Genomic DNA, 15140 nt, shown 5'->3' with positions numbered 1-15140 from the left:
TTCTCCCTCCTTATGCTTTGTTCTTGCCTTGTACTAATGCATTAATCCCTGAACATTTAGATATTCTCTCCTTATGCTTAACAGGTGTTGACTTTCCAATTTGTTATTTGCTTATAAAGCAACAAATCATCTAAAAAAAATTATTTGGTTCTATTGACTGCACTTCCAATGTCCAAGCTTCCATTTGAGTTGGTTGAATGAGAGATGCTTGGTGATGAATCCTGTGAGTCTTGATGGGAGTTTGAGGCTGTGAAGGGTTTTGAGTTTTGAAGGTTTACGGAAGAATGAAAGTCAAAGGAATAATGGCTGGGAAGTCTTTGGCCTTGTGGGTTGGCCATTTCAAAGCTACTGATGGCTAGTGATGCACAGAGATTCAAAGCATTCCAGAGTTGCAGAAAAGAAGGTAAACTGAGTTCCTTTAAAGTTGCTTTAATTTTAATGGTTTATTCCTCAATTCATGCACACTTTAATTTGCAAATGCAATTTCTTTTAAGCAGCCTAAAAGTTTGGGATACACCATTCTGATCTATTTGACCTAGGACTGAACAACCTAACAAGCAAAGTATTCAGCAGGAAAATTTTCAGGTAACCATTACTAAAGCTGCATCTTAGAGTGAGTGAGTTATTTGTGCATTCTTTTTTTGTTATGGCCCTTCCGATAGCAACTCTATAGAATTGAATAGAATGGGAATAAATTACAAAAAGAACACAAACAACAAATACACTTGAAACAAATATTGCTTTGCTTAGATCTCGGGGTTCTGTCTGTCTCCCTCTCTTTCTAGGGCCAGTCAGAGCCTATTCTGTCGTCCTCCTCTTTTTCTCTTTTTGTTTCTCAACAAGCAATCAACCTTCTTCATAGCCAACCTTGTGAACAGTGGAACCTATAGTGACAAGGTAGTCTCTCTTTTCCTATTTTGCCTTTTTTGTTCTCTTTTGCTTTATTCTTTCCCCATTTCATTCAAAACTATATCCAATTTTAGATTTGAGATTAAAATCTCAGGTCTCTCTGCCATTATAAAAAGAACCTGCAACGATGACTATATCTCTTAAGTCTCCCCTCTCCCGCTTCTTTTTCCCCTATTTGTCTTTTCCTCTTATTTGAGATTCAGAACACCCCCAGCTTTCACGCAGACAAATTTGCTGTAGATTTCAAAACAAATAGAAAATGCTTCAATGTAGCAAAGGTATGAGAAAGTTTATATTTTTCTTTTTCTTGTGAATTTTTTTGTTTACATTGTTAGTTTTATTACTATTTTGGCATGTCCTTCATTGTGACTTTGACAGAAAATGTAGGTTCTCTGATAACATATTAAACAACAGATTGACCGGTCTTTATTCAATGTTTGTCTCTATAAACTAGGTGAAACTGTATGTATCAAGGTATGCTTTCTGCCTATTTTGTTTTCCTTTTAACCCACTGCTGTCTCTATCCTATATGTATGTGAATAAATGCTTATATTGACAATGGTTTGCAAAGTTGGTACTTATCATTTCTTTCCTTTTGGGTATTATATTTGTGAATGTTTGTCTGTGAGGCTTAGCATGCATATGTGGTACAAGAGGACAGGATTACTTGGAATAAAGAAAGGCTAAAAAAGAAATGGGGAACAGACACTACAAGAAATAGGGGGCATACATATACCAGCATTACTGGTGTTTTATTAAACAAAAGAAATATTCACCAGAAGGCAGCATTTAGCATGGTCAACATTTTTATGTTAAAAAATTTTGAACCATTTCAGTTCAAAGCCCCGATGTCCTTCACACTGAATTTTTAGTGCTGTACTTGCATCACAACAAGAGTAAAAGGAGTTATGACTGTTTTAACACTAGACACTTCTTTGGTTTTTGTGCTGGCAAATAAGGAATTCTACACTATTGTCACTCTGCACTGTCTCACTCTCTCTCGCTGCCCTTTCACTCTTTGGCTTTGCTGGTACTTTTGAGCTTTTGAGCTTTTGAGCTTCGTTTTCAAGTTTTTTGCTTCAATTGGGTTAAGCATTTAATATTTTATGTTTGATCTTCAATTTCTCTTCTTTGTTGAGGCAAAAAAGGTTAGGGCTTTGAAAGCCTTTGCATCAATTTTTTTACTTGTATTGTTGGATCTTTTCTTTTGTTCATAAATCAAAGGCAAACTTGGAGAATCATAAGCATCTGTAGAAGCTCCAATTTTCAACAGTGATGCTTTTTTAAAAATCCTCACTCTCATCTTTTGTCCTAGTAATATTTTTTTTTTCTGTTTTTCTACTCGACTAGTTGCAATTTCCTTCTCTGTAGTGTTTTCTTTGTGAATTTTGAAATATAGACCAACTGAGAGCATTGGATCATTGGAATTTTTTTCTTTTTCTATTTCTTTGTTCGAGGTAAACTGAAACCTTTTTCAGTTTGAGCTGATTGGCATATAGTTATCGTTTAAATTGGGTGTAGAAATCAAATCAATTGTCTGTTCAGTAAAGGTTTTATGCTCAGCATGAAATTTTCTTCAATGAGATGATAATCTAGAGAGTAATTTCACATTGTGGCACCACTTGCTTCTCACTTAACTATCTAGTTTTACTTCTTTGTGTTTTTGAAAATGACTTTCAAGAAGGTAGTACTTAAATTCCGTGTTAGACATGCACACACATGCATATAGAGGGAGAGGTAGACTTGTTTATCATGTGATAGTTGAGTCACTATAGCTGAAAAGAGATTGAAAAAGGTTAAGAAGATTCCAATCAATACTAGAGAGTAAGAGGATCGGTCGAGATATCTGCAATAAAGGCAAAAGTGATTGTACTCCATCCTTATAGGACTTGTCTTTCATCTATTCCTCTTCTCTACACAAGTAGCTGTGTTAGAATCTGGCTTGAAAATGGTGGGGGATTTTTAATATGATACGATAAGCTTTGTTGTTTCCAGAACTAATTTGTCAATAACACGTCTTTATAGTGGCAGCCTGATCATATGATAGTGTTTCTTCAAAACAAAGGGTTGTGTGCAAAATGAGGTCAAATCCTCTGATACAGTTGAAATGAAAGCAGGGTAGCTTGCTATACATTCTTGCAACTTACATTAGTTTTGATATAACATTACATCAGATTAAACTGGGTGGGTCATATCATACGAGACGTCCTTTTATGCATTAAAATCCAACCTTAAACTAGGAACTGATGAAGTTAAACAAAATATGATTCGACTGCCGTATGCACCATAGCACACCTTATTCATTTATTTCTAAACTTACTGTGAAACTGCTTGCTTTTATCCATGTTTATGATGAGAAGAAGAGAGAGAGAGCAACAGAACCAAGTTAATACACATTGTTAGAATGGTGTTAAACTTGGCCATGTCTTTTCTATTATTTCATGCTATGAACGCTCTTTTCTGTTGTTTGGCTGGAGAAGTAGTGGCTTCTAAGAAAGCACCTAGTTATGGAAGCAAAAGGCTGGTGGAAGATACCAAAAAAAACAAATTGTATCTAATGAGATGTTGTTTACTAATTTACTCATTTGTTTCCCATAAGGTGGTTGTCCTCTATACAATGAACATGTTGAAGCAAGGGTTTTCCTCTCTGTGAGCCCCAATCATATAACCCCTTTTCTTTTGAAGAAAAAATGCTGTAACTTAAATCCACAATATAATAGTTTATTAAGAGTACAAATTTTCCATTAAAAATATTGAAGATGTTAGTGATTTATATTCATGCCTAATGCCTTGAACTTCTTGTGGCAACATGAGACCGAAGCCACCCCATTGCATTGAAATGTTTGAATAATAACTCACAGGAAGGATGGGTGTTTCATGAATGCAAAAACAGAAGGAATGGCAGGAATTGCATAAGCTAAAAACTGCAATTATTTTATGTTGTGCATGTTTTTGAATGCAATCATTGCCTGTTGATTTTAAAATTTGATTTGTCCTAGGAGAAGGCAAAAAGATTAATGGTTGAGCACTGTCAATCATCTCAAAGAAACATGGCTTATATAGTAGATAAGATATTCACACGAGTACTGGCCGAGGAACGAGAAGTGGAGCCGATGGCTGACCCTGGCCAACTAGTTTTAAGGCTGTTCTTTTGGAACTTGTGTAGTATACAGCAAGAGCCAAAACTTGCCCAAATAGCAGAGACTGATAGATCTTACATGGAACAAGGAAATAACATCTGTCCAAGCTTCTAAGCTTGGTGAAGTAAAATTGGATAAAGTCTCTAGATAGTCTTCTATCCATGCGTTTTTGTACTCAAAATCTGATTAATTTATTCTCTCCATTTTAAAATTTAAAATAATTTAATCATTTTTTTTACATTATCAATATTTATTTTTCAAAGTGATGATGTCAGTATTGACGTGGCAATACCATGTCACTCCAACATGTTAATATAATAGTATCACGTGACACTGACATGATTATATGATAATACTAATGTGATATTATCATAATGATATGATAATGTTAACGTGATAGATTAAGAAACAAATATTTTTTTAAAAAAAAATTAAATCATGTTATAGGGATTAAATTGAATAAAAATATACAGTATATGAATTAAATTTAACAAAATTGAAGTGTTTAAGGACTAAATTGAATTAAAAAATATTTAAAAAATATAAATTTTTTAGTAGATGGTACATGTATTTATTAATAAGTCAAATTTTTAAGTATAAAAGACTTACGATGTTAAGAAATAAAAATAAATATTTTTTTACTTAATTATTTGATTTCATGATAAGTAAATTAATTTATCTTTTTTGCAAAAATTAAGTTTGAATTCCTCTCTTATAAAGAAAATTCCAATATGTTATAAAGTTATATTTTATAAAATCATGATTAAAATCATTATCACTTAAACTTTTTCTTTTTTTATTAAACTTGATTATTTTTAATGAGATAATTTCATAATTCATTCATAAAAAGAAACAAAAAATTTAATGACCTTTTTAATATATTTATAAATCAAAGTAAATCCATTAAATCCTTTAATGACAAAATAATTGGTCAAGAAATCATTTAATTTAATATTATATATTATATATTAATATATATATATATATAAACCAATTAACTCAATAGATCAATTGGATCAAACTGTTTTATCCAAATTGCATTTAGATAAAACAATTCAATTCAGATACAATTAGTTTAATTGGTCGATACTTGGTTCTAAAATTTTTGAATCAAACCTACCAAAAAATCAAATTAATTTTATATATATACATTAATATATAATATATATTTAATATTTTTAATTTTTAATTACTATTTACTAGGTTACATTCCCCACTTTTACTTCTTCATTTTTATTTTTTAACCACCTGTCCTTTACTCTTTCTTTGTTTCTCACCTAGTGAACTTTACACCTTACTCTTTCTTTTCTCCAAAACCTGACCCAAATTCTAAACTCCCTAAGCAAGCTACAAGCCATAGTCAACTGAATCAATTCGATTATTTGTATACGATAAAACTTCTATAAATTAATACACTTATGATTAAGAAAATTTATTAATTAATTAAAATATTATTTAATTAATAAATTAATAATTTATTAATTTATACATTAATTAATTAAAATTAATTTATCAAAGTCTTTTTTATTTATATTTTCAAAATATTGAATTTAATACATATATTAGGTATTGTGATTATATAATTATTACCTAATTATCAATTATAAATTATCATTATTTTATGTATTTGTTTAACCAAAACAAATTCATGAATGTAATTAGTTTTATTAAACACAAGTCATAAATCTATCTATTTTTACAAAAAACGAAAATTACATTCCATGTGTACTTAATTAATATACTCATGAACATTAAGTCAAGTAAAAACACTTACAAAAATAACATACAGTATCACAAACATATAACTAAATACAATGACTTCTTATTTTAAAAGTATAAAAAAATTAACAATGATAAATGAAATGCATAAAGTATTACGTGAATACAATATGAAATATCCAAATTACATTTAAAAGCAATTGCAATGATGGGTGTCAAAAAAGTTTAATTTGCCAGTGAGCCAAGCAATAATATCAAATACGATCAAGAAGTTATCAGGGCATTTATCAACCAATATCAATTTTTTCTTGCAATTCGAGAACATTACACCAAAGCTTTTTAATGTAATGAGAAAAGTTAGCAGTAAGGTCTAAGAACACATCAATTTCAAAAAGAAACATGAATTACTAGATTCATGTATGACTAAGTTCATGATTATCTTAGTTCATGAATTCAATTTAATTCTCAATATTCATGAATTTAAGTTTAATTTTCAACATTCTCATCGTTCATAAAAAAGGAAAGAAACAAACTAACATGGAAAATGTATTCAAAAAAGTTAGAGATAAGGTCTAAAGACACATCAATTTAAAAAGAAAACGTGAATTACTAGATTCATGTACGACTAAGTTCATGATTATCTTAGTTCATGAATTCAATTTAATTTTCAACATCCTCGTCATACATAGAAAAGGAAAGAAACAAACTAATATGGAAAATGTTGCACTTGCCCAAATAGTAGATATTGACAGATTTTATAAGAAACAAGGAACTGATAAACTTTCAAGGAAAAACAAGGAAAAAAAAAGGGAAACGGTTTATTGAGAAGTAAAATCAAATTCTGGATTTCTTTACATTTAAGGCTGTTAATGAACTTTTGCTGGGAATGACAGCAATGAGCCGGCCCCAATACCAAAATTGTACAATCATTAAATTTTGCAAAGCTTTTGGAGGAAGATGCAGCTGATTATTGCAATCATTGCCATATTTAACTATTAATATACATACATATACACATATGCCATCCAGAACATGAGTATAGAGAATCATGTATTACAAATCACTCACAATCAGTATTGCAGTCACCATCGCAGTTGCCATATTGGCAAACCATGTAGTTTCAACGAGAGGCTTTTCTGGACAGAAAGAAACAGAGCAGATGGCAGAGGTCAAAACCATTAATAAGCATGCTACCACCAAGACTATAAAGGTTAGAGAAACTAAACAATTTATATATCCATGTACTTCAAAATTGAAATAACTGATCAGATAGATCATGTCAATGCTAACATAATATTCGTTGTTGCAGACAACATTTGGGGACATCTTTGATTGTGTGGATATACACAGACAACCAACTCTTTTACATCCTTTGCTTAAGAATCACAAAATTGAGGTTCTTGATCCTTTTTTCAATAATGTTTTTCCTCATATATCTGTTATATTCTCATTATTATTTCTTACAAAGATGCATTAGCAACAACTAAAGTTTTCTTTAGTTTTTGTTGTCGTTGAGATGCAATTCAATTTGTTTCCATGAACTACATCTACTAATATTGATCTTTATGCCAAAACAGATGAGGCCTGGTTCAGCTTTGCATAGAAATTTGAAAAATTCTTCATTCAGCACCGAGTCTTCCTCATCAACTAATGTTGCAAAACTAGTTGGGTTGGGAAAAGGGTGTCCTAAAGGAACCGTTCCCATCCGAAGGACAGTTGGGAAAGAAAACATGATCAGATCCTTTGACTATAATAAGTTTGGGAAAAACCTATCAATAGATTTTCCCATCAAAGAATCGGGTGGCACTGGTTATGATGTAAGTATCCTTGCTACTCTATGTAATTGATTATGGCTAAATCTTACAGTTGTCTGAGGGTAGAAATGATTCATATAATTGAATTCATAGTATGCTGGAATCGTTCTGCGCCCGGAGAGTGGGAAGTTGATTAAAGGCGCGGCTGCAAACTTGATTATATACCAACCAAAGGTGAAAGACCACCAATTTAGCGGAGCAATCATTGAGGTTTCCAATGGAATGCCTGGTAATGCAGGCGCTATCCACCTAGGTTGGATGGTAAGTTCAAAGTTATCCAAAGGCCTACTTAATACTTGCCGATTTGCAACAATGTCAATTCTAAACTAATATTATTGATTACAGGTCGACCCTCTTTATTTCGGAGACGGTCAACCAAGATTGTTCGCAGCTTGGGCTGTATTTTCTTCATCCCCATCCCACTTTTGTTCGTTTGTATTCTACCATTACTATTACTATTACTATTGATACTAAAACCTTTTTGTATCTCTCAGCAAGCAAGCAATGGGAAAATATCAGGATGCTATAATATGGATTGTCCTGGCTTTGTTCAAGTAAATCGCTACGCCACTTTTGGTTCTACTTTTAGCCATGTTTCAGTAATTAACGGGCCGCAATATGGAACCCACATGAGTTTGACCGTGGTAAACCCAAAACTTCATATGATTATTAACTAGTAATTTTCTAGAACAACATTGATTTATTTGTTCCATAACAATAGGAACCAAGTGGAAATTGGTGGGTCAACATTCGAAATGTTGGGATTGGCTACTTTGCGAACGAGTTCTTCACTGGATTAAGGGCTGGTGCCGATTGGACGCTCTGGGGAGGAACGGTGTACAGCCCCTTCCCTTCCTCTCCTCCGATGGGAAGTGGTCTTGAATATAACGGCGGTCCTTTCCGTCGAACATGTTACATGAACCAAGTTGGGTATGTTAATCAAGATGATGGGCATCGGTACAGTGACCCCAACCCATCCTCGGTGCAGGTAAAGGAATCTCGCTGCTATCTTGTTGGCAAAAATCGTTATGTAGATGATAAGTGGCGCTACACTTTCTTCTTTGGGGGTGAAGGTGGTGATTTTCACAGTTGTCGTTATTGAAGGATTAAATAAGAAAGAACCATTTCAATAAAATGACAAATATCACCTTAACAAATGTAGTTTGGTCTCGTTTAATTCCCTTTCTTTTTTCTTTTTGAAGCAAATTGTGATGACATCCTGGCGATACACAGTTTCCCCTTAGATCACTATAATCTAAATAAATTATAATTAAAAATAAAACAGAACAACGCACTTAGATTTCCTTTCAATTCTGCTGGTCAGGCAATTGCACTCCCCGTCCAGAGCAGACTCCAAAGGGTGCAATGTTCTTTACCTTGAGCTTTGAAGCAAGAACAAATGGACAAACAAAGGAAAACATTAGAGACAACAGCATCAGCGAGCTGGATGTTGTACTACAATGTCAATATGTAGCCTGTATATCTGCATGTCCACGAGTTCTATACAGTTATGTAGGACTAAAGGAGAAGAACAAATGTGCTTTTTACAATGTTTTCTAGGCCAACAGATCACTCATAAATCTTATCCAAAAAAACCTGTATCATATATACTTTGATATGCAGATAACGAGGAAAATGGCTTCAGCTGTAAAAGCATGTAGCAATCTCTCAAACCATAAAGCTATACATATATGCAAATATACCAATATTGAACGAGTTCAAAACTCTCATGAACCTCTGCTGGAATGTTCAGCTTCAGAAGCATAATTGGCAGATGTGTAAGACCTACCACCTTCACTAAGCAACAATTTTTTCATCTCTCTGTAACCCCGAAGTTCCTCTAATGCATCAGAAGTTGTCTTTGATGCAACAAGCCTAGAAGATGCAATACATGAAGACCTCTAAAATCTGGTTTTGCTCGTGGATACTTTTGCTCCAAATTTCTGGCCTGGATGCTTCTGAAAAATTAGTTGAACTTGAAACGTCTTGGCGAAGAGGAGGGGCTCTCTTCAGCATACGTACAAGAGCACCAACTGCAGCATCTTGGGATTTTCTATTCATAAACAATCCTGTCTCGTGTGGATCAGACAGGTGTCCTCTTCTATCATAAGACTTGGGTCTACATAATATGCAAAACAGGCCAATTCAGTTACCCCAAGGTTTCACAAATATTTGACCAGCAAATTCATTTCAGAGATAAGAGATATAGCCGATTTCAGCAAAACCCATCCATGCCAATAAAGATAACAGGTTGACAAGTGACCATGATGAAAAAATATATGGTGTTCTCTCCAATTTCAGAAAATCATAAAATGACTCATTGTGGCTTTTGACATGAACTTCATGACTCATTTCGTTAAACTTCTGTTCAATGATCAAAGAATTTTCTTGAGGGAACTCTCCAACTAACGATTTCAGAAACAAAAGGCCAAACACTCAAACTACCTTTAGAACATTTGGGACCTGTGATAATTCTAAGATTAACAAAACAAAAATAGGAGGAAAAAGAAAATCACTTGTCATTTCATGGGAACCTCTCAAAAACAGGGAAGTAGGATGATGCAGAACAGGGGACTGGGGAGGAAACAGAGAAAATAGAGTAACTGAAGAAAATCCGAGGAAATGGGAAAGATATAGGAGAACTTAGGGAGAAATGAAGAAAGAATATCCAATTCCAATAACTCAAAATATAAAGTCTCATTCATCCATAATCCCAACATCTCAATCATGCAAAAACTGGTAGAAACCAACATAAAATAAGAAGTTGAGGAATTCCATAAATCCAAGTATCATGAGAAATACCAATCACAACCCTAATACCCTAATACTAAAAACAAAATAAAGCAAAACACTAACTAAAAGAAATAAACTGATCTTCAAAAAAAAAAAAAAAAACTAAAGGAAATAAACTGAACGGTGAGTGTCTGTGTGTGCCCTTAAAATATAACAAAGTAACAAAATAAAATCTGCAGTTTGTTTAATCCTTCAAGCGGATTTATAATATCCAGCATTACGGGGAAGCAACTTAAAGACTGAAAAAGTTCCATGTTGTAATAAAGGATGATAAAAGTTATTGCAACTACAATGGCAAATGAGACCAGCTACTCAGCTATTGTTTGCTGCAATTTTAGAGGTCACCATTATCCTTGCAAACGGCAAGAAGGATAGATAATTCATGAAATGACTCCTCTGGTTTTGGTCTATTAACATGACCTAGCAGTATAAAGCCCCAATTTCAAAAGGCTGCTCACTCCTGTTCTAATTAACTATTCATTAGCATAGAGTGCTTCATTACTTTTAAACCAGTTGAGTCTATCAATTGGGCAATTTCTAAAACAAAACAACATCTTTATTAAGTTCAGAGCAATTGCTTTTACACGTCAAAAATAAACTTCTTTGGTGTTTGCATTCACAAATTACCCAAGAAAAGTAACAACAGAACTTAACCGAGGTTTACATGAGTTGAGTTGCATTTATTTTCTTCAAAGCTTGTGTTACTGTTTTATAGTTAATTAGTTGAGCTCGAGACATATTGGTGCAGAGTCCAAAGGACAATAGACCATTAATGTTAGAAGAATACAGTTTGAACGGGTTCTAAACATCTTACGTACAGATTCTGACATCCTTAACAAGTTCAACATTTCCATCAGCTTCCATGCTCCATAAACTTTAGTCATCATCCAAATGATCTAATACAAGCAAGAGAAAGTACACGACATGCAAATAAACTGCCACGCAGTCTTATCAGCCATTAGAAGTTTAAACTCATGCAATCTTTAAGGCCTACGAGGCTATGGCATTCAACTTTGGCTTCTACGTTAAATTAATTCTCATCCCCTACCAAAAAAAAAACACGAACAGATAAAGAGGAATCCATCCATAAATCCCAAGAACATAACCATCTACAAACCTAATGTCTAAGTACTATCACCATGAAGATCTATGAACTGGTCAAAATATGATTAAACAACAACATTGTCAACTGATTTCAAGAATCAATCTCAATTTATCATTCTGCTTCCAAAACTTCAACAGTTAACACCAGGAAAACTCACCATCAATCTAGCAACTCTAAGCCTAACCTTCCTGTCAATCAAGACTTTCTCACTGTCAGACATCTGTTCAACAATCAATTAAGATCCATAAGGAATCAAGCATCAACTGATAGTTTTCGACAAACCTCTTATATTCACTACCGACCCTGACAGATGGCCCTATTAATTAATTAAACCTAAATTTGTATTGCTAAGCACCTACACCAACACATTACAGCTCACAAACATTGAGCCTTACCTGCAAGATAAACTAGCACAAGAGTGCTGCCCTCAAAAAGGTAAAAGAACCTACATGAATATTGTCCTTTAACAAGATATCCTTCCCATAACTCAAAACAAATCGAAAGGATCAAATTACAGCAAGAAGGAATGTGTACAAGGCTTCTGCAACCACCATGTCCTTCAGTCCATAACACATCTTCTTAATCACCCATCTTTAGATTAATTTATTTATTCACCAACTGACAATGAGAATAAGTAAGGCAGCTTTTGTTAGAGACTTGCTCATTAGACAGGCCAAGTCAGCTAAAAAGTGGCCTCCAATCCTACCCTGTGACTTAAAGACATACTCCTACTTTCCTTACCAAAAATTATGTTAAAATAAAAGATATCTAAACAAATATGATGTAGACACCAATAATAGTTGCACGTTACAAGAAGCAGCCGAAGTAGGATTAGCACTATTTTCTGCTAAATACAACTAACACTAGAAACTTCAGCGTAGTAATATGATTGAACTTCCTCATATCTATTAAATATTATAAAGTTAACCAGTCAGGTTGTCTTTCTCAAAACAGGAAAGCAAACCTTCTTTGCTAGCTCTCCATAGATGATAAACAAATACTTATCCCAATCCCTGAACCATGATTTTCCACTACTTAGGCTACTACCTGAACTAGATATTGATTATTCAGTTCCCCAGAAGCACCACATCATGATGCTTACATCAAATCTTGAGAGATCAGAACTAGTTCAAGAAAAAATTCGCACACCCAAAGGAAAACTACTACTTTTGGCAAAAACACGATATGTTGATTCTAAGCTTTTTATTAAGTTTATACCATTTTGAGCAAATAGGACATAACAACATAGAGAAATTAGTCCAGGGTAAGTTAAAACAACCAAATCAAGTCCTGAACCAACAAAACGAGGATAAAAACAACACAGGTAGTTAAAAGTAGAATTAGTAAGTTAATCGTCTGCATTGAAACAGTGCACAAATGATGTGATGGGGTTAATTTTAAAGTAAAATTTACTTGATCTGTGCTTTACCTGCTACCTGGGTCCGTCATATCATTATCCTCCACATCAAATGGACAAGGAAACTCAGAGTCATCAAAATCATCCTGTAAAGACCTACTAGAACTTCGGGAAAATGAAATTCGTGGTGAGCTGTTGGAAGATAACTTCACTCCAGAATATTTCCGATTGTCTTCTTCCCCAAAGGAGAACAGCTACAAGAGACAAAGAATAAATAATTCCAAGTGGCAAAACAAAATACACTAGAAACCATAAGATGCCATTATGAGTATATAAAATACCTTCTCAATAGTTGCACCAGTTTGAACTGGACCGATATTATCATTAGAAGTACCAGCTTTTGTAACTTTAAGGGGAGGAGATGGTGGCAAATTTTGTTTGCAGGACAATGCGGGGGAAGTAGCAAGCCTTGGAGCAGGTATGTTCACTGGAGCACTTTCAGAACGCAAAAGAGCTTTTGAGAGATGATACACAAAATTATTTGGTTCTATTGACTGCACTTCCAATGTCCAAGCTTCCATTTGAGTTGGCTGAATGAGAGATGCTTGGTGATGAATCCTGTGAATCTTGATGGGAGTTTGAGGCTGTGAAGGGTTTTGAGTTTTGAAGGTTTAGGAAGAATGAAAGTCAAAGGAATAATGGCGGGGAAGTCTTTGGCCTTGTAGGTTGGCCATTTCAAAGCTACTGATGGCTAGTGATGCACAGAGATTGAAAGCATTCCAGAGTTGTAGAAAACAAGGTAAACTGAGTTCCTTTAAAGTTGCTTTAATTTTAATGGTTTATTCCTCAATTCACGCACACTTTAATTTGCAAATGCAATTTCTTTTAAGCAGCCTAAAAGTTTGGGATACACCATTCTGATCTATTTGACCTAGGACTGAACAACCTACCAAGCAAAGTATTCAGCAGGAAAATTTTCAGGTAACCATTACTAAAGCTGCATCTTAGAGTGAGTGAGTTATTTGCGCATTATTTTTTTGTTATGGCTCTTCAGATAGCAACTCTATAGAATTGAATAGAATGGGAATAAATTACGAAAAGAACACAAACAACAAATACACTTTTTCTAAATTCATAAAGCAAATATTACTTTGCTTAGATCTCGGGGTTCTGTCTGTCTCCCTCTCTTTCCAGGGCCGGTCAGAGCCTATTCTGTCTTCCTCCTCTTTTTCTCTTTTTGTTTCTCAACAAGCAATCAACCTTCGTCATAGCCAACCTTGTGAACAGTGGAACCTATAGTGACAAGGTAGTCTCTCTTTTCCTATTTTGCCTTTTTTGTTCTCTTTTGCTTTATTCTTTCCCCATTTCATTCAAAACTATATCCAATTTTAGATTTGAGATTAAAATCTCAGGTCTCTCTGCCATTATAAAAAGAACCTTGCAATGATGACTATATCTCTTAAGCCTCCCCTCTCCCACTTCTTTTTCCCCTATTTGTCTTTTCCTCTTATTTGAGATTCAGAACACCCCCAGCTTTCACGCAGACAAATTTGCTGTAGATTTCGAAACAAATCGAAAATGCTTCAATGTAGCAAAGGTGTGAGAAAGTTGATATTTTTCTTTTTCTTGTGAATTTTTTTGTTTACATTGTTAGTTTTATTACTATTTTGGCATCTCCTTCATTGTGACTTTGACAGAAAATGTAGGTTCTCTGATAACATATTAAACAAGAGATTGACCGGTCTTTAGTCAATGTTTGTCTCTATAAACTAGGTGAAACTGTATGTATCAAGGTATGCTTTCTGCCTATTTTGTTTTCCTTTTAACCCACTGCTGTCTCTATCCTATATGTATGTGAATAAATGCTTATACTGACAATGGTTTGCAAAGTTGGTACTTATCATTTCTTTCCTTTTGGGTGTTATATTTGTGAATGTTTGTCTGTGAGGCTTAGCATGCATATGTGGTACAAGAGGACAGGATTACTTGGAATAAAGAAACGCTAAAAAAGAAATGGGGAACAGACACTACAAGAAATAGGGGGCATATATATACCAGCATTACTGGTGTATTATTAAACAAAAGAAATATTCACCAGAAGGCAGCATTTAGCATGGTAAACATTTTTGTGTTAAGGAATTTTGTACCATTTCAGTTCAAAGCCCCGATGTCCTTCACACTGAATTTTTAGTGCTGTACTTGCATCACAACAAGAGTAAAAAGGAGTTATGACTGTTTTAACACTAGACACTTCTTTGGTTTGTGTGCTGGCAAATCTACACTATTGTCACTCTGCACTGTCT

The 15140-nt window shown here is 33.9% G+C and overlaps 2 protein-coding genes across 3 annotated transcripts; one reads left to right on the top strand and one right to left on the bottom strand.

Annotated features, from left to right (window-relative positions):
* Positions 1 to 612: 612 nt before the first annotated feature.
* On the top strand, positions 613 to 8799 carry LOC108661114 (protein neprosin-like). Of its 2 annotated transcripts, XM_088803696.1 has the most exons (9): positions 613 to 897; positions 1113 to 1187; positions 6851 to 6978; positions 7078 to 7164; positions 7346 to 7585; positions 7676 to 7843; positions 7928 to 7981; positions 8077 to 8226; positions 8304 to 8799. In XM_088803696.1, the coding sequence occupies exons 2-9, from the start codon at positions 1169 to 1171 to the stop codon at positions 8682 to 8684; spliced, it is 1227 nt and encodes a 408-aa protein (XP_088659822.1). In that variant the 5' UTR covers positions 613 to 897; positions 1113 to 1168; the 3' UTR covers positions 8685 to 8799. The 2 variants fall into 2 exon arrangements, with proteins under 2 accessions (XP_088659822.1, XP_017972489.2); XM_018117000.2 differs by having other exon boundaries at positions 613 to 1187.
* Positions 8800 to 8852: 53 nt separating this feature from the next.
* Positions 8853 to 13784, bottom strand: LOC18611773 (autophagy-related protein 13b-like). The gene is made up of 3 exons (XM_088803701.1): positions 13179 to 13784; positions 12910 to 13091; positions 8853 to 9701 (listed from the first exon to the last, which is right to left on the bottom strand). The coding sequence occupies exons 1-3, from the start codon at positions 13416 to 13418 to the stop codon at positions 9458 to 9460; spliced, it is 666 nt and encodes a 221-aa protein (XP_088659827.1). The 5' UTR covers positions 13419 to 13784; the 3' UTR covers positions 8853 to 9457.
* Between the last annotated feature and the right edge of the window lie 1356 nt (positions 13785 to 15140).

The sequence above is a fragment of the Theobroma cacao genome, chromosome 1 (genome assembly GCF_053813885.1).
Source record: "Theobroma cacao isolate CCN51 chromosome 1, ASM5381388v1, whole genome shotgun sequence".
Classification (NCBI taxonomy): domain Eukaryota; kingdom Viridiplantae; phylum Streptophyta; class Magnoliopsida; order Malvales; family Malvaceae; genus Theobroma; species Theobroma cacao.
The sequence above is the reverse complement of the archived record's forward strand: the minus strand, read 5'-3'. Positions and strand labels throughout refer to the sequence as shown.